Source organism: Ahaetulla prasina, chromosome 4, assembly GCF_028640845.1.
Source record: "Ahaetulla prasina isolate Xishuangbanna chromosome 4, ASM2864084v1, whole genome shotgun sequence".
NCBI lineage: Eukaryota > Metazoa > Chordata > Lepidosauria > Squamata > Colubridae > Ahaetulla > Ahaetulla prasina.
In genome coordinates this window covers 84,922,070-84,947,959 of record NC_080542.1, presented here as the reverse complement: position 1 = coordinate 84,947,959, position 25,890 = coordinate 84,922,070, and the positions used below count along the sequence as shown (strand labels likewise).

General features: G+C 40.4%; 1 protein-coding gene across 4 annotated transcripts in view; it reads right to left on the bottom strand.

Moving 5' to 3' along the window:
* The window catches only part of LIMD1 (LIM domain containing 1), an 88,857-nt gene that overhangs the window by 50,121 nt on the left and 12,846 nt on the right, over positions 1–25,890 (bottom strand). For 3 of the 4 annotated variants that reach the window (XM_058181658.1, XM_058181657.1, XM_058181655.1), the window contains exon 3: positions 7,226–7,327. The exons of the other annotated variant lie outside the window; for it this stretch is intronic. In XM_058181658.1, the coding sequence (XP_058037641.1) occupies positions 7,226–7,327 (102 nt within the window). The remainder of the gene's footprint in view (positions 1–7,225; positions 7,328–25,890) is intronic. 4 annotated transcript variants of the gene reach the window in all.

Here is a 25,890-nt window from a genome sequence, read left to right as displayed (position 1 = left end):
TGGTAGATGGAGTGGATGTTTGCAGATTGGTCGGCTGTTTCATAGCATCCTGTGTGGGTCTGGTCCTGGTCTTTTGTTCCTGAGTTTTGGTAAACACGGATCCCACCATCTACCTGGAAAAAACCACCAAATCCAAAATAAAAGCCTCCCCCATCAGTGAAGAGATGCAGCAAAGAATCATCCCCAGAAAGAAATCATCCAGATGCCCCAAGCTTTATGGTCTCCCCAAGATACACAAAGAAGGAACACCACTCAGATCCATAGTCAGCTCCATAGGCTCACCTCTACAAAATCTCACCAAATTCCTTGCCAAACAACTTCAGCCTTACGCAGAATCCATCACCTCATATGTACAAAACTCATTCCACTTCATAGAAACAATAAAGAAACAAAACCTACAACCCAGCAACCTACTTGTGAGCTTCGATGTCATATCCCTCTTCACCAAATTGCCTATTGAAGAAACCTTGACAGCTATCCAATACAAATACAACCCCCCCCAAACACATCCTAGATCTAACCAACCACTGCCTACCCAACACATACTTCATCCATAATGGACAAAGATACAAACAGATAGAAGGAGCACCCATGGGATCACCCCCTCACCCGTCATCGCAAACCTATACATGGAATACTTTGAAACCAACGCTTTAGATAAATCTGAACTCAAACCCAAACTCTGGCTTAGATATGTAGATGACACTTTCGTAATTTGGCCACATGGAAAGGAGAAACTGGACAACTTCCTCACACATCTCAACAGCCTACACCCTAAAATACAATTCAATATGGAAATAGAAGCTAACAACCAACTCCCCTTTCTGGATGTCCTAATCTACAAAAAAACCCAATGGCTCCCTACGACACACCATCTACCAAAACAAAAACCACACACCAACCGCTACTTAAATGCACAATCACATCACCACCCTGCACAGATCAGCTCCATAGCCAAGACTTTCATCTCCAGGACCAAATGCCTAGTCGACAAAGACCACCTGAAAACTGAATTACACACTCTCACAAACGTATTAAACTCCAACGGATACCAAAGAAACACAATTATCAGCCTAATCCAAAGGGAGACACCACCCAAGGACCAAGACACAGAGCAAGACAACGGCATCGCCCTCCTCCCGTACATCAAAGGCACCACAGGAAAAATCAGCAAAATTCTCCACAAACGCAACATCAAGATAGCCTTCTGCACAGACCAAAAAATAGCCAACATCTTAAGAAACTCCAAAGACAAGATCCATCTAGAAAACCAAGGAGTCTATGAAATTCCATGCAAAATCTGCCCAACCACATACACTGGACAAACTAATAGGAGAAAAATGCACGCATCGCAGAACACAAAAACGCAGTCAGAAAAGAAGAAAAAACCTCCTCCCTTTTCCAGCACCTTAAAACCACAGGACACGAAATTGATTTTGAAGGAAGCAAATTAATCTCCAAAATTGAACACTATAACAAGAGAATAATTATGGAAGCCATTGAATTAGAGAAACACCCCCACAATATGAATAAACGGGACGACAACTCCTGCCTACCAGACATCTGGAAATCAGACTTGGTCAACAAACAAGTCCCAGCCATGAAAACTGACCCCAGACCCAGGACAACACACAACACCACCATCAATCATCCTCACCAGATTCAAACCCAAACCCATCCCACAGACGAAACAATCACCATCCAGAAGCCTGACCATGCTGCCACCACTGGCTGCTGCGCCCCCCTCCGATCTCCACACAAAGCAGGCTGACACACACCAGGAACACATGACAGGATCTCGGACTCAGAGCCAAACCAGGGCCCGGGATGCTACATCACATCCATCCGCTCAAGACATCACATCACAGAACTTCAGAGGCCACAACACCAAAGCTCAGGAACAAAAGACCAGGACCACATCCACACAGGATGCTACGAAACAGCCGACCAATCTGCAAACACCCACTCCATCTATCAATCAGGATGCAACCACACAGCCAACCAACCTGCTCACAGCAACACTCCCCACCTCGACCAATCTGCAAACACCATCTACCAATCAAGATGCAACAACACAGCCAACCAACCCGCTCACAGCAACACTCCCCACCTCCCCACCAGTATTTATAGAGACAGCAGCTCCGACCACTCTTTGCTCGAAAAGCACGAAGCAGAAGACATCAGCCTGAAGATGATGAGTGAGACCTCGTTGAAACTTCACCAAGATACTCTCAAGATACTCTCATGGGAAAAGACCCCAAAATGCCAAGACCTACATAACGTATGTGTATATGTGTGTATATGTACATATATGTATATATTATACACAAGGAAGAGTCTTTGGGGATTTTTAAATAGGGAATTTTTAAAGGGGGGGAGGGTAAGGTCGGGTGTTGGGGGAAACCCGTCGGGGAGGGTATGTCCAGTCCCAGCGCACGCTCATGACATTATTTCAGCCGGTCCGAAGACGGGGGGAGGGGAATGTGCAGAGCAGAGAGTATTATTCCATCTGTACGGTAAGTGGGAGAGGCAGATATGGCGGAGGCAGGGGGCCACATCGTTCTTCGGGAGCACGTGTTTGATGTTTAAAAGCGATCACGTGCTCCGGCCCCTCAGTCCTCACTCGTTCCCCGGATGGTCAAGACCCTCAGAGCTTGGGTCTTCGGCTGATGCTTTGCAATGCCCGGTCCGTGGTCAATAAGGCTCCCCTGATTTGTGACCTTATTCAGAGGGAGTCCGCGGACTTTATGGGCATTACGGAGACCTGGTTGGGCACAGAAGGGGGTGTACCCCTGGTTGAACTGTGCATTCCATCAGCCGAGGGCCCAAGGTAGGGGTGGGGGGGTGGCGGTTGTGATTAAAGAAAGTCTGGAGCCGAGGGAGTCCACTGTTCCTCAGATAGCTGGCTGTGAATCCCTCCTTGTGAAGTGGGGCCACCGGAATCAGATGGGGCTGTTGATCACGTACCTGGCTCCTTGCTGCGTGACTACAGCCCCATCTGAGCTACTAGAGGTGCTTGCTGGCGTGGCGGTTGAGATTCCCAGACTTTTGGTCTTGGGGGATTTCAACTTGCCATCGGCCGGCTTGTCATCAATGGTGGTTCAGGAGTTCCAGGCCTCCATGAGGGCCTTGGACCTGATTCAAGTAACTGATGGCCCTACACACATTTGGGGAGGCGCGCTAGACCTGATTTTTATCTCTGGTCAGTGGGTTAATGATCTGGATTTAGGAGATATAGTGAAGGAACCGGTGTCATGGTCAGATCATTTTCTTCTTCGCCTAGACTTTTGGACCGCCGCTCACCACTGCAGGGAGACGGAGCCAATGCGTTGGTTCCGTCCCAGGTGCCTGATGGACCCGGAGAGGTTCCTGACGGAGCTTGGGCCGTTCCCTGAGGATCTTACCCACGGCATGACTGAAGAACTGGTTGGACCGTGTCGTGCCTTTGTGGCCTCTGACCCGGCGTAGATCTCAATTGGCTCCCTGGTTTTCCGAGGAGCTGAGAGAGATGAAACGCCGGAGAAGATGCCTAGAGAGTATTTGGAGGTCCAGCCGTTCCGAGGCTGATCGAACACTAGTGAGGTCTTATACTAAGACCTACCTAGTGGCAATGAGGGAGGCGAAACGCTCTTACGTTTCCACCCTCATTGCATCGGCAGATAACCGCCTGGCCGCCTTGTTTCGGGTGACCCATTCCCTCCTTCATCAAGAGGGACGGGATGACCCTTTACAAGGACGAGCTGAGGAGTTTAACGGTTATCTATACGATAAAATCGTTCAGCTTCGGGATAGTTTGGACCAAGATTGCGATGATCCAGCCGAGATGACGGAGACACGTCTTGTTGAGGCTATTTGGGATGAGTTTGATTCTGTGGCTCTCGAGGACGTGGACAGGTTGCTGGGGAGGTTACATGCAACTACATGTTTACTGGACCCGTGTCCTTCCTGGTTAGTGCTGGCTGCTCAGGAAGTGACACGAGGCTGGCTCCAGGGGATTATAAATGCTTCTTTGGGGGAAGGGGTTTTCCCCGCCGCCTTGAAAGAGGCGGTGGTGAGACCTCTCCTGAACAAGCCTTCCCTGGACCCAGCTATTTTGGGAAATTACCGTCCAGTCTCCAACCTTCGCTTTGTGGCGAAGGTTGTAGAGAGTGTGGTTGCATGGCAGCTTCCCCGGCACCTGGAGGAAGCTGTCTATCTAGACCCATTCCAGTCCGGCTTCCGACCCGGTTACAGCACGGAGACGGCTTTGGTCGCGTTGGTGGATGACCTCTGGAGGGCCAGGGACAGGGGTTGCTCCTCTGCCTTGGTCCTATTAGATCTCTCAGCAGCTTTTGATACCATCGACCATGGTATCCTGCTGCGCCGGCTGGAGGGATTGGGAGTGGGAGGCACCGTTTATCGGTGGTTCTCCTCCTATCGCAGACGGTGTTGACAGGGGGGCAAAGGTCGTCCGCGAGGGGCCTCACTTGTGGGGTGCCTCAGGGGTCGATTCTCTCGCCTACCCTGTTCAACATCTATATGAAGCCGTTGGGCGAGGTCATCAGTGGTTTCGGGGTGAGTTATCATCTGTACGCTGATGATACTCAGCTGTACTTTTCCACCCCGGACCACCCCAACGAAGCGGTCAAAGTGCTGTCCCGGTGCCTAGAAGCTGTACGGGTCTGGATGGGGAGAAACAGACTCAGGCTCAATCCCTCCAAGACGGAGTGGCTGTGGATGCCGGCACCCTGGTACAGTCAGCTGCATTTGCAGCTGACTGTTGGGGGCGAGTTAGTGGCCCCAAAGGAGGTGGTTCGCAACTTGGGCGTCCTCCTGGATGGACGGCTGTCCTTTGATGAACATCTGGCAGCCGTCTCCAGGAGGGCCTTCTACCAAGTTCGCTTGGTTCGCCAGTTGCGTCCCTTCCTTGACCGGGATGCCTTATGCAGTCACCCACACTCTGGTTACGTCTTGGTTGGATTACTGCAATGCTCTCTACATGGGGCTGCCCTTGAGGTGCACCCAGAGGCTACAGTTAGTCCAGAATGCGGCTGCGCGAGTAGTAACGGGAGCCGCTCGTGGCTCCCACGTAACATCACTGCTCCGTAGTCTGCACTGGCTTCCTGTGGTCTTTCGGGTGCGCTTCAAGATTTTGGTTACCACCTTTAAAGCGCTCCATGGCTTAGGACCCGGGTACTTACGAGACCGCCTGCTGGTACCCTATGCCTCCCACCGACCCGTACGCTCTCACAGAGAGGGTCTCCTCAGGGTGCCGTCCGCCAAACAGTGTCGGCTGGCGACCCCCACGAGTAGGGCCTTCTCTGTGGGAGCATCAATGCTCTGGAATGAACTTCCCCCTGGCCTACGTCAAGTACCTGATCTTCGGACCTTCCGTCGTGAGCTAAAAACACACTTATTTATTCAAGCGGGACTGGCATAATAGTTTTGATTTTAAATTGGGGTTTTATTAATATTTTTAAATTTTTAAATTTAAATTTAAATTTTTAAATTATCAGCCTTTGTAATTTGCTATGTTTTTAATTGTTGGTTTTAATTGTATATATCTTGTTTCTTGTCTTTGGCTGTTTGGGAGAAGGGCGGTATAAAAATTTGATAAACAAAAAATAAAATAAAACTATACATATACATATATATATTATATATTATACACACACACACACACACACGTATAGCAGCTGCAATGTTATTATTAGTCAGGTGTTATTAGCAGGTGTCTGCTATGACTGCCTGCTGGGACTGTGACTAGGACACCTGGCAAGTCAAACAAGCATGAGCACAAGGCTCGGTCAAATGGCTGTTCTCCCCAGTCGTTTGGCAGATGACTGCCAGTAATGAAGCGCGGAGCTTCTATTGTCAATAAAGCCATAACTAGCAAGCAGGAAGGCCAGAAAGGGGCTCCCAATCGTTCGGAGCCCCTAACAGACAATTAGTGGGCAAATGGGTCCAGAGCATAAAGCTCTATAGGACTGGTCGGCAAAACTGCTGCACCTCATGGAGTTGGGGAGTGCGAGGCTCCTGAAGCTATCGACCCATACAAAATGGCACCTGTCAAAGCATGGAGCGCAAGACTCCTGATAATGACCAACAAAATGGCGGCTCGGTTATCTATGGAGTGCAAAGTTCCTGCCCAATTTGGCCTGGAAACAAACCCCGGTTGCAGCCGCAGACTTGGGAGAGCACCAGGCTGTCACCTTTACTGCAGGCAGGTGAATTAGAGTGCAAAGCTCCTGTGATCAAATCATCGAGCGGCCTCCTCAGTGTTGATGTAAAATGGCCATCAAGCAGCCTGCTCAAGAGCATGAAGCTCCACCAAGGCGCTTAAGCAAAAAAAGGGGCTTGAAACTCCGTTACTGCCAGTCCCAGCCCCCTGGGGATCACGGAGTTCTTCCGTGACTCCGGAATGCCTGCTATTCAATGGAATGCCCTGTGTAGTTAGGTGAAACCAGCCAGGCAGCTAGGAAGCCCTTCTGAAAAGGGCAGATCAAAAGGTCCGATCTTGCAGTAGTAAATTCACCAGTTAGTAAAGCAGTTATTCACTCACAAATGCAGATCAATAGAAGACAGGTAATGGGAAGAATCCAAAGGTGAAGAATCAGTTAGGAAAGGTGAAGAGAGTTGCTCTGATACATCTGTACAGTCTGAAGGACTGAGTCAAAAGCTGGAAGCCCCTAGCAACAAGGGCGGGACTTAACAACTCTGACTCAGTCCTTCAATCTGAACAGACGAGTACAACCCCGTACCTGGCTGCTGTCTCTACCGGTATGAAGAATATTTAGATGGAAGATTAGAAAACTGTTCTTGTACAAACATGAACCAGATAGATTTTGAACCTCTAATTGCTTAGCAAGGAGGAAACTAACCCAACAATTAAATCATGCAGACCAGAACCTGTACAAAAGTCAGTCTAAGTGGCTTTTGTGACATTCAAACACACCTGCAAAATGCATAGAAACATGAAAATATTGGCAAAGATTCCACTCCTGCTAATCTTCCTGCCAGCAAGATAGTACTTGCTTTTGATAGTACAATTCTAATTCTTGGGGAGCAGAAATTTAATAAGATAGCTAAATTCATATACTTAGCTTTAAACATTTAAACATTAAACACCAGGAACATGTCACAGTACAAAAAATGACAATTGGGCATTAATTACTAACACAGAATTTCCACTTTAAATAGCATCTAAAATAAGAGAGTTCTAATATAGTTTAATATAGTTACTTACTACATGCTCCACAGGTGAAGCATCCATCATGGTAGAGATTCCCCATTGCCTGGCAGGCCTGATTTGCACCATATACACCTTTGTTGCATTTCACGCAGGTTCCTAAAAAGGAGCGGGAGAGGAGGATATGTAAAAGATGATTTATCAGATCAGATTACACAAACAACAAAAAGTTCAAAAAATATCCCCAGGAGAAAATGAGATATTTAGTTTTATAGCATCAAACATGTAAATTAAAGCAGACAAAGAAGGAACAAAGCAGTTAGGAGCAAGGAAATTTAAATAGATTTTTTTTTAATTATAAGAAACAAGCACATTCTGTGAATTTTCATCATCCCGTACCTTAACAAGGTTCATATGCTTAAAAAGGGGGAAATTATCTTTGTAAATTACAAATAGTATATTACTATATTATATATAAAGAAGTAGAAAGGAGTCCGGCAAGGCTGTATACTGTCGCCCTGCCTATTTAATTTATATGCAGAGCACATCATAAGAAAGGCAGGGCTAGATGAATCAAAAGTTGGAATTAAGATTGCCAGAGAAATATAAACAACCTCAGATATGCAGATGATACCACTTTAATGGAAGAAAGTGAATAGGAACTAAAAAGCCTCTTGATGCGGGTGAAGAAGGAGAGTGCAAAAGTTGGCTTGAAACTTAACATTAAGACGTGAACCCTGGGAGCTCCAGGGGGAGCACCAAATTCCCATCGTTATGGGGGTCCGTAATGGACCATAGCTGTCCTGCAGGGACAGTGAAGAAAGAAGGAACCGTCAGAGCGGACAGGGAAGTTGTAAATTCCCTGCAGCACCGGCCTTTTATCCTTCGACCCAGCAATGAGGACCGCAGCCATTACAACAGCAGTTCTCAACCTGTGGGTTGCGACCCTGTTGGGGGTTGAATGACGATTTGCCAGGGATCGCCTAAGACCATTGGAAATATGGGAAGTATACTTGTGAGTCGAAGAATCGCGCTCCAATGGTTGACTCCACAAGCCAGCTGCAGGCTCTTCAAATCACTAGCCTAATCTGGCTTCTGGTGCAATAAACTTAATAGGGGAGGAGTCTCTGCTTTAATGCCTCCGTCCTCAAGGCAATCACAAGCAGTTCAGATCGCTAGCCAATATGGCTTCAGGCGCGATAAATTCAAAAAAACTTTGCCGTTTTTCTTCTTCTGCGGCTGCTGAGGCGCGCTGAGATCGCTGCCTATCACCGTGATGAATTTTACGGTTGGGGTCGCCACATCGTGGGGAATTGTATTAAAGGGGTCGCAGCACTATAAAGGTTGAGAACCACTGCCTTACAAGCTGCCGAAATCGAGATGTCCACATAAGATCATGCAGGAGGTTGAAGCGGTGAATTGGACAAAATATTGAAGCCGGGTAAGTAAACACCAACTCACAGTGAAGCATCTTAAAATTAATATTTGCAACAAACTTTTAAAACCCTGGCATAGTGGCTGAATTGACAAGGACCGTTTATACAATTGAATAAAAGAAATGGAAACAGTATTCAAAGACCTGACAAAAGTTTGACTTTTGAAATTGAAGTTTAGAGCCTTTAAACAAAAAGAGAAAAATAGAACTTTTAATCAAAGTTGGAATTCGGACAATCTGGAAGTTTTTAATAACTGATTAAACATTATAAATAGGGAAAAAAGGAAACTGAGGATTTAAAATTGGACTTCGATGGAATATCTCCAGCTTCCTCTACCCTCTATGGATTTGAATTAAGCAAATTATTAAATTGAAGTTATGGACTTGATTGGGAGAAACTGGAAAAAGAAAAAAATATGTTAAAACAAAACAAGGCACGGCTCTAAGTAAAGGAAACAAAATGGATACTCTTGCTAATTGTGGATTGGAACTGTGGACCATAAAGTGATACCTAAAGGCGGAAGAGGAACTACAAGCACTTGGTCATTGTTGAAAACCTTTTATGACTGATAAGAACGGTGAGAATTTTAAGGGGAGCTCTATCAACAAGCTGTCTGACCTTCACAAGAATAAGAGCTACAACTTCAAAGAATGAAGCAGAGAACAACCAAAAACAAGAGAAACACACAAATGATTTTTAAGCAAGGAATACAAGGAATAACTATAAGACTGGACGGAAAATACTGATTTAGAAAACACTAGAGCTGTTTTTAGCAGTGACAGTAAATTAAGAATTTATGATGTTAAAATTTAAACTTAAAGGATTATACAGAGATTACTAGAGAAATAAAGAAAGGGAGGAAACAGAGAAAAGGAGAACTAATAGAAATCTAGGATAAACTGAGGCGTGGCCAGCATCGCAGGTGAGATGGACGCACACCCCGGTGTCTCCGGCGTATGCACTGATATCCCCCCCCGCTATGGGGGTCCCTCCATTTTCTGGTTCGGACCATAGCTGCTTCGAAGGGGCAGCGAACAATGGGAGAGCCACCGGGAGATTGCAAACTCCCTGCAGCTCCGGATTCTTTCCCTCTGACCCAGCGGGGAGGAATGGAGCCGCAATCAGCTGCAACAAAGCCGCGGCAGCCACAAGATTGGGCAGGAAGATGAAGCACAAAAGAAACAGACTGTTGAAATCGGGTGAGTTATCACCAACTCACAAAATCTTTTTTTTTTTAAAAAGTGGCACAAGCTTTGAAAAAACTCTTAAACTAGCAGCTATATGTACTGGAAAGTGAAAGTGGAAGGAATCAATTTAAAGAATACACAAATTCTGGAAAGTGGAAAGTGAGGGCTTGGAATAGAAGTTAAGCGCTCTAATTAAACAAGAAGGAAAGTTAATGTTTTTTATCTAAGCAATTGTTTTGAGATCCCGGGAAGTTTCTGATGGACTATTTAGGATATAAAAGAAACAAGAAAAAAGAACTAAAGGGAATACTGTATTGACTTTAATGGAATATTTAAAATCGCTCTATCCTCTAATTTGGGACTAGAAGAAATTTAAATAAATTACTAAAAGGGGACAAGATTTGGAACAAAGACAAAGCTGAGACAAAGGGAAGGCGTGGTTTATTACTACAGAAATAAAATGGACACTGTGCCAACTAAGAGTACCGTATATACTCGAATATAAGCCGATCCGAGTATAAGCCGAGGTCCCCAATTTTACCCCAAAAACTGGGGTAAACTGGGGACTCGAGTATAAGCCGAGGGTGGGAAATGAGGCACCTACCGGTTGGGGAAACCCTCCCTCCCTCAGCTGAGAAGGCTGGCGGCTCCCCCGCCCCGCCCTCTCACTGCACCAGCAAGGCTTCCGTCCGGTAAAATGTGAAAAAAAGAAAAAAAAAAACTCGAGTATAAGCCGTATATACTCGAGTATAAGCCGAGGGGCTTTAAAAAAAAAAAACTCGAGTATAAGCCGTATAGACCCGAGTATAAGCCGAGGGGACGTTTTTCAGCACAAAAAACGTGCTGAAAAACTCGGCTTATACTCGAGTATATACGGTAATTTAAAAGAAGATACTTAAAAATAGAGGAAAAATAAAAGAAAGAAATTGTTTCTCCAAGTTTAAGATACCTATAAATGTGAATTCATGAAGCATTCAAGAAGAGATGTTGGAAAACTGACCTCCAGGATCTAATACATCTAAGAATAAAAAGGAATCTAACTGTCACCTAAAATAGCTACTTGTTACTTGTGGTTTGCATTTGTATCAAGGCAGAGGAAAAATGGAAGAGTCGAATAACTTTCGTTTTATGACTATTCCCACGAATACAGATGTTGTTGTGTCCACACAACAGCTTTAAGAAAGGATCCTGGACAGCTGCCTTTGAATTATAGAATCAAGAGAAAATTTTGTTACTTAATAAAGAATGATTTCTAGAGACAGAGGAAGAATGTAAGAATGGAATAGTGGACTACTCCCATGAAGATTGTTATGTTGTTGTGTTGGCACAACATTTTTAAGAAAGGATTTTAAATGCTGTTCTCAGATTTACATTAAGGAATTAAGTAGAGAATGATACCTATATAAGAATACAAGTGGCAATTTAAAAATAATTATTAATGATGTATTGGGGAATGGAGGGAAAGATTGCAAAATAAATTGGGGGAGAGGAAATGAATGTTATTATGCAAAGGAAAAAAGTAAATAAATTTTTATTTATTTTATGAAAGGTAAAAAAATTGATTAGTGATAAAAACTTCCAAGGGAATAGTTGAATATAATGAAGAAATTTATTGGGGGAAATAAGCAGCAATTACTCTTTTTAACTTTAAGTTTGTTTGTTTTTTATTGAGATAAAGCTAGTGAGAACTTTAAGGGAGGATTTTATGCTTGCAAGCTGTTTGACTTTGATAATAAAAGACTAAATACAACCCTGAAAATACAGAATGGTGCAGGAAATAATCAAAACGATGAAAAAGATGCATATGACTTTAAAGCGAGAAATAAAAGAAATAATTACAAGACCATATGGACAATTGAAACCAGAAGAAGCAGCAGCTGCAGTAGAACGTACAAAAAACAAAGAAACCATGAAGCAAGAGAGGGCTTTGGAAGACAAAGGAAAAAACACTTGATTGCGAAACATTAAATGACTGCATGGGGAGAGATGAAGGGATTAATAAGGAGGGGGATAATAGAAAGAGAAAAAGCACCAAAAATTTAGAAGATTACACTGGGATTGACATTGGCAAAAGAGAAATCCTTAAAAGGAGAATGAGATGAGTAAATGGAAAAATACTGCAAACAAGGAGGGCAAATAAAAATAAGGAGGGAAGGAAGAGACAAAGAAAGAAGGTAAGAAAAAAAATACAAAATTAAAGGATCACTTTGGAATTAACAGAGAAAAGATAAAAATGGGGGAAGAGGGGAGAAGGAGAGCTGATGGAAATATAGGACAAGGAAAGAGAGTAGAAGTTTTAAGAGAAAAAAAGAAAAAAGAGGAGAAAGAGAAAAAGGAGGAAAATAAAAAAGGATTGAAATATATACTGGTTGTACTAATGAAATTGAGAGCATAAAAAAGAGTTGGCAATATATTAAATGATTTAAATATTGATAATGGAATTCAAAATGAGAAAAATGTTTGAAGGTTATTATGGATTTTATTAATGATATGAAGAAAAACTGAGTTTCTTTTTTTCTTTTTTTGATTATGGTTAATAATATATGAATTGTCACTGAACTGCAAATATATGATTGATGTTGATGGTTGGTAAATAGAAAAAATAAAGAGTATAAATATTAAATGGGAATAAAAGGGTTTGATATAAATGGGAGTAGAAAAGGGGGGAAGAGGAAAAATTTGATAAAAGATTAAAATTTGGGGTGAAGGGTAAGATTAGATTTACAAAGAGAAATGAAAGAAGGAAAATAAAAATGAGAGAAAGTATATCAATGAAAGCATGTAACATGCGTTGGAGGAGAACTAAATTTGGTATGAACATGTAATCTGGCTGACATTCTGTTCAGAAAAAATGCATTGTTGTTGTTTGTATGTAAAAAATAAAAAAATATTGTTATGTATATCCTTATATAATGTTTTAAAATTAGTAAGTAGAGGGAAGGATCAGAAGCTGAAATATGTTTGTATTATATACCTTTAAATAACATTATTAAGGTTACCATGGTTATTAGCACTGAGTAATATAACATAATATTGAACAACTAAATGATAAGGGATTATATATAAGGTGGAGTAAAAATGTTAACAACGTTAATCGCATATTTATAATGTATAACGAATGTAATTAATATAATTAAAATGGATAAGAGATGAAGGATAAATATAGAATACTTACTAACGTAAGATTGGTGCTATCAAGATACAAAATAGAGGTAGAAATCAGAAAGGGGGGAATACTACAATGAAGTTATATAACACGTTAAAATTAGTAGGTAGAGGAAAGGATAAGAAGTTGAAAGATGACTGTGTTCTGTATAATGATATTAGAAAGATGTAAGCACGATTAATGTAAGGTAAAATTATCAATTTTATTACTATTGGGTATCAAAATTAATACCCAGAAGTCACACTGTTCATGTATTTAATACTTATATACATTTAAAAATAAAAAACTTTTACACTGCAATTTCAGACACTTCCCAATATCCCTGGTTTTGCTTTCTTTGCTTTAATTTTCCAGTTCACATATTATGCATCTTTTCTACAGTTGTTTTCTCACATCTCTCACTTTAATTAGCAAGAATAATAACCTTTTCCACCAGCATCTCCTTGTTTTATGTGGAATACTTTTCAGATAAATTTTCTTGCTGGTCAACTGCCTTCTTAAAATTGTCTTTATTTTTTATTTAGAATTTTCACTTCTCTCAACCTTATTTTCTCTCTTTATATACATCTTGGTTCTTATTAGAATATTTGTAGGATTTATTTTATTTTTTAATATTTATAGAGCCAAGCCCAGTTAGCCATTTTATAAAGAACGATGTCTGAATTCACCTTATTTTCCATATTTATAAAATGAAATTCATATACCATTGTCTTTGTATAACTTTATTCATGTGCTGTGTGCCTTGCTTTTTTTTTTATTTAAATTTGCTAACATCGGTTGTCATGAGTAATGCAAGATTATGAAGTCACATGATTATAAATACACGTGTATTTTTAAAAAAAGTACAAAACTTAAAAGATTTTCCTTCAGTGCAGAAATGAGACTATTGGTGCTTTCAGACTAATAGATGCTGACTACTTCAAAGGACAAAGCTTTTATAATTACCCAAAGAAATGTATGAGCAAAAACACATTAGCAATATGTTTTCAGGTGCACTGGCAATCCTTTAAACGATGTTTAAATGCAGTTCTGACTTGGAATAATATTACAATTGCTCACTATGACCAGAAGCAGAAAAATGAGTTTATTATGTACACAAGTGATTCGATGGTTCCTTGTAAACATACTGGATTGACTGTAAGTCTACACAGAGTTAAAAGGTATACAAAAGGAGATACTAAATGAAAGACAATATAGTATAGGATAGTTCTATATTTAGTATCAATTTCTTAACTTGAACAAAGGACATTTTCTGGCTCATATCTAAATGGTTGTCCACTAGGACTCCAAGATCTCTCTCACAGTTACTACTATTGAGCAAGGTACCACATATACGGTACCTGTGCATTTTGGGGTTTTTTTTGTCTAAATGTAGAACGTTACTTTTTTCACTGTTGAATTTCATTTTGTTAGATAGCGCCCAATGTTCAAGTCTGTCAAGATCCTTCTGTATCTTGAGTCTATCTTCTGGAGTGTTGGCTATTTCTGCCAGCTTAGTGTCATCTGCAAATTTGATGAGTTCCCCATCTATCCCCTTGTCCAAGTCATTGAAGATGTTGAAGAGTACTGGGCCTAAAACAGAGCCTTGGGGTACTCCACTGCATACTTCCCTCCATGTGGATGTAGTTCCATTGAGGACTACACATTGAGTGCGGTTGGTCAGCCAATTACGAATCCATCTGGTGGTGGTGCTATCTAACCCACATTTTTCTACATTATCTAGTAGTAGGTTATGGTCTACTTTATCAAATGCTTTACTGAAGTCCAAGTAAATTATAAAATATGACAGTTGACAAATTGTGTCACCCATAAAAGAATATTTTCAAACAATCTTAGTAATTGTGCAGGTTTATAATGGTGAAGGCAATCTAATAGATATTTTATTTTAGGGCTTATATGCCAATAGTTAAATCTTAAACTAAAAGTAGTTATTTCAGCACAACAGTAAAATGTGGGTCAGGGGTGAAATGTTCCCAGTTCGGACCTGATTGGCCAATCAGGGAGCGATGGCGGCAGGTGGTTTGGAGAACCGGAAATCCCTGCCCCCCCCCGCCATTCCCAACTGAGCCACGCGATTGTCAGAGCCTTTTTTTACTTTTAAAAGCATTTTTACAACCTATTCCGCCAAATAGGTTGTAAAAAATGCTTTTAAAAGGTAAAAAAAGGCTCTGACGATTACAGCTGAGCCGCATGATCATCAGAGCATTTTTTTACTTTTAAAAGCATTTTTCTACAACCTCATTGTAGAAGTTGTAAAAAAGAGGTTGTAAAAAAATGCTTTTAAAAGGCTCTGATGATCCCAGCTGAGTCGCGCAGTTAGAGGCTTTTTTTTTAACTTTTAAAAACATTTTTAACAACCTCTTCAGCTAAATAGGTTGTTTAAAAAAATGCTTTTAAAAACGAAAAAAAGATTGCACGTCACAGCTGGTCACCCCCTCGCACTGGTCTACTTACCGCATGCCTCCTTTTGTCATGCAGTGTACATGCACACCTCGCATTTAGTGTGTGGTGCGTACTGCGCATGCAGCGCTCATGCACAGCCAGCGAACTAGTAGTAAACCAGTTCAGATTTAATCACTAAGGTGGATGTGAGGGGTCCACTAAGCCACCTGACTATTGCATTTTGCACCAGCAACAATTTCCAGGCTACATAATACAATACTATACTGTACTGTAAGCCAAAGTGAGGATGGGCTAGAATACTCCTGCAGTTGCTGGATTGTCCCTGTAAAGGATAGGCATACCGTAGTTTAGGGGTGTCAAACTCAATTTCATTGAGGGCCACATTGGAGCTGTGGTTGACCTCCGGAGGGGGGGATGTAGCATGCATTTGATTCTTTCTCTCTCAACTGAAAATTGCAATGTGATTTTTATTTTTTTTTAAAGTTCAAACTTTGAATACTTTAAGGTCCTGCTATCTTATCTTAGTAGGACACTGCATTTTATATGTGTCATATATAAGTGTGGAAAATTTTTCTTAATGACTGTCTTATGGTCGCATGGAGAGTGAGGAAAAAAGAAACAGTAAGAGAAACATTTCCTTATTACCAAGTTCCAAGGCAATTCATTAGAAATGTATATGCAGAGACGGCTGCAGGATGCACAAACCTTTTAAAATCTAAAAGTTTATTTACTATTTAAAGTTTGTATGTGTATCCAAATATACTGCAGAATAACTACCATTTTCCCCAAAATAAGACACCACTGATAATAAGCCCAATCAGACTTTTGAGCACATGGCAATAAGGCCAAGCACTTATTTCAGGGTTCAAAGAAATATAAGACAGGGTCTTATTTTTTGGGAAACATGGTATTTCCTGTTCAAGGATTTTGTAATTAATTGTGATTGAAACTCACACGTATAGTAGTATTCCATGCAAGCAGCATTGCTAGCTTAGCTACCAACTTCTTGGAACTAGAAGGAATACTTTAGCTTCCTCAAATCCCTGCTATAGGCAACTAGATTTCAAGAGTAAAGTAAAAAAAATAATAATTTTGTCTTTATTGCTATTTTCAAGACTGGCCCTGCTCCATTTAGCATCCTATGGAAATCAGTGCATGACTTGCATGGAGCTCACACTAATGAACCTGATGCTCTGAAGTAACTAAAAATTATTTATGATTCTAAAAGTATTTAAAGTACTGGTTGCAATGCAGACTATTAAATCAGTGAAGATCTGGACGGAGCAGTCAAAATTAAAAATTAAAAATTATTCTGTATTTATATGTACCTTTTTATTTGCCTGTGAACCACCCTGAGTCCCTAGGGAGATAGGGCGGTATACAAATACGATAAATAAATAAATAAATAAATAAATAAATAAATAAATAAATAAATAAATAAATAAAGCTGCAGGCCTGCTTTGACTGCACTGATTGGAACATTTTTAAAGATACCTTTGCAGATCTGGATGAACTCACAGATACTGTAACATCATATGTTAGCTTCTGTGAAGACCTATGTGTACTGACAAAGAACTTGCGAATATACAGTAACAACAAACCTTGATTCACACCTAAACTTAAGCAGCTACGTCATTCCAAAGAGGAAGCCTACAGAAAAGGTGATAAAATGCTGTACAATCAGGTCAGAAATGTACTCAAGAGAGATCAGAGCAGCAAAAAGAAGCTACTCTGAAAAACTAAAGAATCAGTTTTCAGCAAATGAACCAGCAAACATGTGGAAAACTCTTAAAAATATCACCAGCTATGGCAAACCTCCCTCCCAGACTGAAGGAAATCAACAACTGGCAGATGACCGGAACGTGTTTTACTGCAGGTTTGAAAGGAAACTACAGCCACCTATCTCCATAACCCCCATCTTAGACACACCAACAACAGCCAAGCCTCCTACAACTGACCCCATCCCATTGGGTTCACAACCTCTAGTGATCACAGAAAAGGAAGTGCAGGACCTATTTCACAGACAAAAGCCAGAAAAAGCTCCAGGCCCAGACAAGATAACTCCTTCTTGCTTAAAAGTCTGTGCTGACCAATTGGCCCCCATCTTCACTCATATCTTCAATAAATCACTAGAGATGTGCTATGTTCCTTCTCGCTTCAAACACTCTACCATCATCCCAGTGCCGAAGAAGCCCACTATCAAAAAACTGAATGACTTCAGACCAGTTGCTTTAACATCTGTAGTCATGAAAGCCTTTGAAAGGCTAGTGCTTTCCTACTTGAAAACCATCACGGATCCACTTTTAGACCCCTTGCAATTTGCATACTGAGCAAATAGATCAACAGATGATGCTGTTAATATGGCTCTGCACTACATCTTATAACATCTTGAATCTTCAAAGACCTATGTAAGGGTCCTCTTTGTAGACTTTAGTTCAGCATTCAATACCATCATTCCAGACACTCTTCTAACTAAGCTAAACCAGCTACAAGTACTGAACAGACTTGTAAGTGGATCACAAACTTCCTAACAAACAGGAAGCAGGAGGTGAAGCTAAGCAGGATCACATCAGATACCTGTACAATTAGCACAGGGGCCCCCCAAGGCTGTGTGCTCTCACCACTTCTCTTCTCTCTGTATACCAATGACTGCATCTCCAACGATCCATCTGTTAAACTACTGAAGTTTGCAGATGACACAACAGTGATTGGTCTCATTCGAGACAATGACGAATCCGCATATAGACGTGAGGTCAAAGGACTAGCCTTGTGGTGCGACTGAAACAATCTGGAACTGAACACACTAAAAACTGTAGAAATGGTGGTAGACTTTAGGAGAAACCCTTCCATACTTCCACCGCTCACAATACTAGACAACACAGTATCAACAGTAGAAACCTTCAAATTTCTAGGCTCTACCATATCGCAAGATCTAAAATGGACAGCTAACATCAAAAACATCATCAAAAAAGGACAACAAAGATTGTTGTTTCTGTGCCAACTCAGAAAGCTCAAACTGCCCAAGGAGCTATTGATCCAGTTCTACAGAGGAATTATTGAGTCTGTCATTTGCACCTCTATAACTGTCTGGTTTGGTTCTGCAACCCAACAAGAAACACACAGGCTTCAGAGGATAATTAGAACTGCAGAAAAAATAATTGCTACCAATCTGCCTTCCATTGAGGACCTGTATACTGCACGAATCAAGAAGAGGGCCGTGAAAATATTTACAGATCCCTCACATCCTGGTCATAAACTGTTTCAACTCCTACCATCAAAACGACGCTACAGAGCACTGCACACCAGAACAACTAGATACAAGAACAGTTTTTTCCCGAAGGCCATCACTCTGCTAAACAAATAATTCCCTCAACACGGTCCAACTATTTACTAAATCTACACTACTATTAATCTTCTCATCGTTTCCATCACCATTCTCTTTCCACTTATGACTGTATGACTGTAACTTTTTGTTGCTACCATTAAGGGTTAAATTGTACCCTATGACCATCATTTGTGTTGTAAATGTTGTACCTTGATGAAGGTATTTTTTTTTCTTTTATGTACACTGAGAGCATATGCACCAAAACAAATTCCTTGTGTGTCCAATCACACTTGGCCAATAAATTCTATTCTATTAGTGCATGGTGAATATTAAGAGTGTATTTATATATGACATGTAACGTTATCATTCAAAAAAAAAACTCTCCGTCTTCCCCGGAGGACGTCTGGAATGGCGTCCCGAACCAAGATTATGTAAAAGCTGGTGAAACAGCGGAGAACAGCTGTTAACCAGCTTCAAAGCTTTTCTCTGGGTGAAAGAGAATAGCTAGAGTGGCTGGAAAGCAGAAGATTGCCCCAGGGGCTCTGCTTTGTTATGCAGAGTCTTGGAGGGGTGCCTGCCTAACCCAGCCCTACTCCAGACTTGGCTCAATCCTGCTAATTAGGCAGGACAAGAGGAAGATGCCCACCTCTGCTCAATTGATTCCGTTTTGAATACTAGAAGCAGACGGGGACAAATAAAAGTGATTGATTACTGGGGAAGCAAGAAGAGAGCTGACTTCTACTTCTTTTTAAAAAGGGGAAAACTTTTTCTCACTTTAACTTAGTGAAGGAAAAAAATGGCGTCTGAGAGGAAGTGGATTGGAGGATGCTTTTGAGAGAAAGCGAAGTTCGTCTTTGTGATTATAGCTGAATAGAAGCTCTCCATAGGAGGCAGGAGGTGAACGTTTTTATTTTACAACTTTAATTTGAGACTTTTTGAGACTTTGAGATTTTACAATTCTAATTAGAGACTTTACTTAAATGAAAATGGATATTAAGCCAACAAAAGCTCCCATGACGAGAAGGGGGTCTGAAACTAACTTAGAAGATATGTTAAAGGAACAGAATAGAGTTTCTGAAGAGAGATTTAAAGAAATTATGAATAATATTCATGGTGTGAAGGATCAACTTAGGGAAGAAATTAAAGAGACTAATAAAAAAAATTAGAGAAGATTTATTGATGGTTTTTCAAGGTTTGGCAAAAAAATTGGAAGTAATGGAGGATAAAGTGGAAGTAATTAGTCAAGCAAATCAGTATTTGGATAATAAAGTTGGAGAGCTCCAAAATAAAGTGGATAAAAATGAGGACCATGTGGTGATATTGCAATATAGAGCGTTGGAGAAGGCTTTGAGAATTAGGGGTCTTCAAGACCGGAAGGAAGAAGATCTTTAAAAAGTTATATCAGAAGCCTTAGCTGAAATGTTAGGAATGGACCCTCGAGAAGTTGATTTTCAAATTGATAAGGCATATAGGGTTAATTCTTGGGTAGCGAGGCAGAAAAAGCTCCCAAGAGACATTGTAATTTATTTTTTGACTTCTACAATAAGAAATCAGATTTTGCAAGCTACATATCAAAAGAAATTGCAAATAGGAGAACAGGAGGTGTTGGTTTTGAAAGAGATCCCTGTTAAAATGTTAAAGGATAGAAGGGACTTTAGGTTTTTTACACAAGAGCTTAAGAAGCATCAGATTCAATATAGACGGGAGGTTCCAATTGGCTTAACAGTATTTTTTCAAGGCAGGAGATATCGAATTGATACTGAGTTGAAAGCAAAAGATTTTCTTTTTAATGTATTGAAAGTGGATGTAGAAACAGTGGATAAAAGTCTTCAAGAGAAACAGAGTGGGGAAGTTGAAACTGCACCTGTGATGTCAGTACCTCAAGAACAACCTCAAGAACAAAGAGTGACAAGGGGAGTTATTAGGCGTAAGGAGATAGAGGAACGACTTCAAAGACAGGAACGGGATTCTACTACTGAAGCTGTGGGAGGAGCCAAGCCGAAGAGTGAGAGTCTTCAGCTAATTGCTCAGAAGCTTCAAGAGGCCAGTGATGGCAAATAAATTTTTGGCATGGAATGTTAATGGTTTGAATTCAGTACAGAAAAGAAGAAAAATATTCCATTATTTGAAACAATTTAAAAACGATGTGATATGTTTGCAAGAGACACATATAAAATTATCAGATCAGAAATATTTGATTAATTCGAAATTAGGTAAACATTTTGTTTCTTCTGCCCCGAATAAGAAAAATGGTATAGTTATATATTTGAAGAAAAATGTATCAGCTAAATTGATTGAAACGGACATTCAAGGAAGATATATTGCTATTGAATTGATTTTAGAAGGAAAAAAGACACTTGTGATTGGCATATATGCACCTAATCAACAACAAGAAAAATTTTATAAACTGTTACATGAAAAATTGACTCTTTGGGACTATAAAACATTTATTATATTAGGGGATTGGAATGGTGTAAGGGATATTAGAAAAGATAAAAGAACTCTTTCTAAGAAAATTCCTATGCATGCAAAACTGCCTAAATCTTTTTTTGATTTGATGGAAGATTTTGAGTTGAAAGATACATGGAGAAGGCAGAATTTTGATGATAGAGATTATACTTATTTTTCGGATAGGCATCAATCTTTTTCACATATTGATTTTATATTAATTACCAATGACTTGCTTTCTAGGGTTAAGAAAACAAAGATATTTCCAAGGTGTTTAACTGATCATAGGACTCAGGGCGGTGTACAGCCAGGTAAAACAAACAATGTAATATACAATTAAAATATGAATTAAAAAACCTATTACATAATTGGCCTAAAATTTTGGAACATGAAAACTAAAACCCACTAAAAATTACTAGTAAAAAATTGAAAACCAATAAAATTTAAAACCAATAAAATTTAAAACCAATAAAATTTAAGCCAGCCCCGCGCGAATAAATGTGTTTTTAATTCGCGGCGGAAGGTCCGAAGGTCAGATATTTGGCGTAAGCCCGCGGGAAGCTCGTTCCAGAGGGTAGGAGCCGCCACAGAGAAGGATCTACCCCTGGGGGCTGCCAGCCGACATTGCTTGGCGGACGGCACCCTGAGAACTCCCTCTCTGTGTGAGCGTACGGGTCGGTGGGAGGCATGAGGTAACAGCAGGTGGTCCCGTAAGTACCCAGGCCCTAAGCCATGGAGCGCTTTAAAGGTAGTAACCAAAACCTTAAAGTGCACCCGGGAGACCACAGGTAGCCAGTGCAGTTTGCGCAGGAGTGGTGTTACGTGGGAGCTACGTGAAGCTCCCTCTATCACCCGCGCAGCTGCATTCTGAACTAACTGAAGCCTCCGGATGCACCTCAAGGGGAGCCCATGTAGAGAGCATTACATTAATTCAAGCGGGAGGTAACGAGCGCATGAGTGACTGTGCACAAGGCATCCCGATCAAGGAAGGGGCGCAACTGACGAACCAGGCGAACCTGGTGAAAGGCCCGGAGACGGCCGTCAAAGGATCTTCAAACGACAGCCGTTCATCCAGGAGAACACCCAAGTTCCGCACCCTATCCTTTGGGGCCAATAACTCGCCTCCAACAGTTAGCCGCGGCTGCAGCTGACTGAATCGGGGTGCCGGCATCCACAGCCACTCCATCTTGGAGGGATTAAGCTTGAGCCTGTTCCTCCCCATCCAGACCCGTACGGCTTCCAAACACCGGGACAGCACTTCAACAGCTTCGTTGGGTTGGCCTGGGGTGGAAAAGTACAGCTGAGTGTCGTCAGCGTACAGCTGGTATCTCACCCCAAAGCCACTGATGATCTCACCCAGCGGCTTCATATAGATGTTGAACAGAAGGGGCGAGAGAATCGACCCCTGTGGCACCCCACAAGTGAGGCACCTCACGGCCGACCTCTGCCCCCGTCAACACTGTCTGCGACCGGTCGGAGAGATAGGAGGAGAACCACCAATAAACGGTGCCTCCCACTCCCAATCCCCCCAGCCGGCGCAGCAAGATACCATGGTCGATGGTATCAAAAGCCGCTGAGAGGTCTAATAGGACCAGGGCGGAGGAGTAATCCCTGTCCCTGGCCCTCCAGAGATCATCCACCAACGCGACCAAAGCTGTCTCCGTGCTGTATCCAGGTCGGAAGCCGGAGTGGAACAGGTCTAGATAGACATCTTCATCCAGGTATTGCGGTAGCTGCCGCGCCACAGCACTCTCTACAACCTTCGCAACGAAGCGAAGGTTGGCTTATATGTTAAGGAAAAGACAGAAAGCATGTACTATTGAAAGAATTGAATACAAGGGTAAAATGAGATTTCAACAGGATAAAATTAAAAAAGCTTTCTTGAAATATTATACAAATTTATATGCCAGAGATACAATATTGAATATGGATATTGATAAATATTTGAAAGAATATAAGGTTAAAGGTTTAACTAATGAACAAAGGGAAGAGTTGAATCGGCCTATAACTTCTGAGGAAATTACTTTGGTAATAAAGCAATTAAAAATAGGGAACTCCCCGGGCACAGATGGACTTACAGCAATATATTATAAAAAGTTACAGGATGTGATAGTTGGTCCACTTATGGAGTTATTTAATCAGATACTGATGGGAGGAGGAGTGCCACCATCATGGAGGACTACTTTTATTTCATTGATACCAAAAGAGGATCAGGATTGTACTAAGCCTGGGAATTATAGACCGATTTTTTTAAATTTGCATTTATATCCCGCCCTTCTCCGAAGACTCATTATTTCACTCTTGAATAATGATTATAAGATTTTTGTGAAAATAATGGCAAATAGGTTAATGGAAATTGTACAACAAAGGATTCATACTGACCAGTCTGGTTTTATAAAAGGGAGACAAGTGAGGAATAATGTTAGGCAGATAGTGAATTTATTGGAATATTTGGAAAAGAAAAATCAGATTCCGGCAGCGTTTATATTTTTGGACGCAGAGAAAGCTTTTGATCGTTTGCATTGGGAATTTTTATTTAAATTAACAGATAAAATGCAATTTGGAAATGGTTTTAAAAGAATACTTAGGGCAATTTATGGAGAGCAAACAGCTCAGATAATAATTAATGGTAGTTTGACAGATAGTTTTAAAATTGCGAAAGGAACAAGTCCTTTATCACCTTTATTGTTTATTTTGTCTTTGGAACCTTTATTGGATAAGATAAGAGAGTTAAGGGAGATATTTATTTATTTATTTATTTTTCGCATTTTTATACCGCTCTATCTCCCTAGGGACTCAGGGCGGTTTACAGCCGGATAAAATATACATATAAATACAGAATAAAACCACAATTAAAAAACTTATTAAATAAGGCCGAATATTTAAAATGGAAATACAAATAATAAAATCCCATTAAAAACCAAATTCAAAATTTAAAAATTCTAGTCCAGTCCTGCGCAAATAAATAGATGTGTCTTAAGCTCGCGGCGGAAGGTTCGAAGGTCGGGAAGTTGGCAAAGTCCTGGGGGAAGTTCGTTCCAGAGGGTGGGAGCCCCCACAGAAAAGGCCCTTCCCCTGGGTGTCGCCAGTCGGCACTGCCTGGCCGACGGCACCCTGAGGAGTCCCTCTCTGTGAGAGCGGACGGGTCGGTGAGAGGCAATCGGTGGCAGATAGAAGGTATTAGAATTAGAAGACATGAATACAAAGTCAGAGCATTTGCAGATGATTTGGTTGTTATGTTGACTCAGCCTATAAATTCGAGTGTATATTTGTTGGATGTAATTAATCAATATGGAAGGGTCTCAGGCTTTAAAGTGAATCAAAATAAAACAAAAGTGTTAACCAAAAATATGATTAAGAACCAGAAAGGAAAAGTAGAGGAAATAACAGGATTTGAAATTGTAAAAAAGGTTAAATATTTAGGAGTCTTTCTTACTTCATCAAATGTAAAATTGTATAAGAATAATTATGATGTGTTATGGAAAAAAATTCAGAAGGAAATGAATACTTGGAAAAAATTATAATTATCTTTGTTGGGGAGAATAGCAGCTATAAAAATAAATGTTTTGCCTAAATTCTTGTTCTTGTTTCAGATGATACCAATAATTAAGAAAGACAAAAATTTGGAAGAATGGCAGATTGGAATTAATAAATTTATATGGGAAGGGAAAAAAGTGAGAGTCAAAATGAAAATAATGCAAGATACACGGGAAAGAGGAGGATTAAAAATGCCTAATTTAAAACTGAATTATGAAGCAGTTGTTCTTTCGGTAATAAGTGACTGGTTTAATTTGACAGAGGAAAGGATTTTGAATATAGAAGGTTATGATTTATTATATGGTTGACATGCATATTTATTGTATGATAAGAAAGTAGATAAAGCTTTTAAGAATCATGTGTTGAGAATTTCTCTTCTGCGTGTCTGGAAAAAATATTATTATAAGTTAAATTATAAAATTCCTATATGGGCTAGTCCTCGGCACGCAGTAGAGAATATAAATATAGAACAGGAACAAGAAATGATTACTTATAAAGATCTTTTATACAATGAGAGGGGAAATCTACAACTGAAATCTTTGGATACATTAAAAGAAGGGAGGAATTATACTTGGTTTCAATATGGACAGTTAAAGGCTAGATGGAAAGAAGATCAGAAAATTGGTATTATTCAAAATGAAGAAAATTTGGTTAAACAAATTAGAAATCAAACCCAGGGGCATATAAAGAGATTGTATAGTGTTGATAGAAATAGATTCTGAAAGAGATTTAATAAAGGATTGTATGATAAAATGGGCACAGAATATTCAGGAACCAATGTTGGAAACATGGGAAAAAATTTGGGTTAGAAATGTTAAATTTATGCAAGCGCAGAATTTATTTATTTTTTTTTATTACTTTTTTCCAACAAACAAAAAAGAAAATACATTATTACACCCTTGTGCTATACATAAAAAAAAGGAAGATTTGGGTCTTCGGATATGTCCTCATGATTGCCAAAATCCACGTTCTCGAGGTACAGGTACCGAAGCATCCAATTTTCCAAGCGCATAGTCCACGAATGGTTTCCAAGTCTTCCAGAAAATATCTTCTTTATACACACCACTTCTAATTTTAATATCACATGTCATTTTATCATTTATGGCTAATTTCCACATTTCAGAATTCCACTCTTCTATTCTAAAAATCACATCTAATTTCCAATATCTAGCTATTATAATTCTACCTATTATAATCATAATTCTAATCAATTCTTTTTC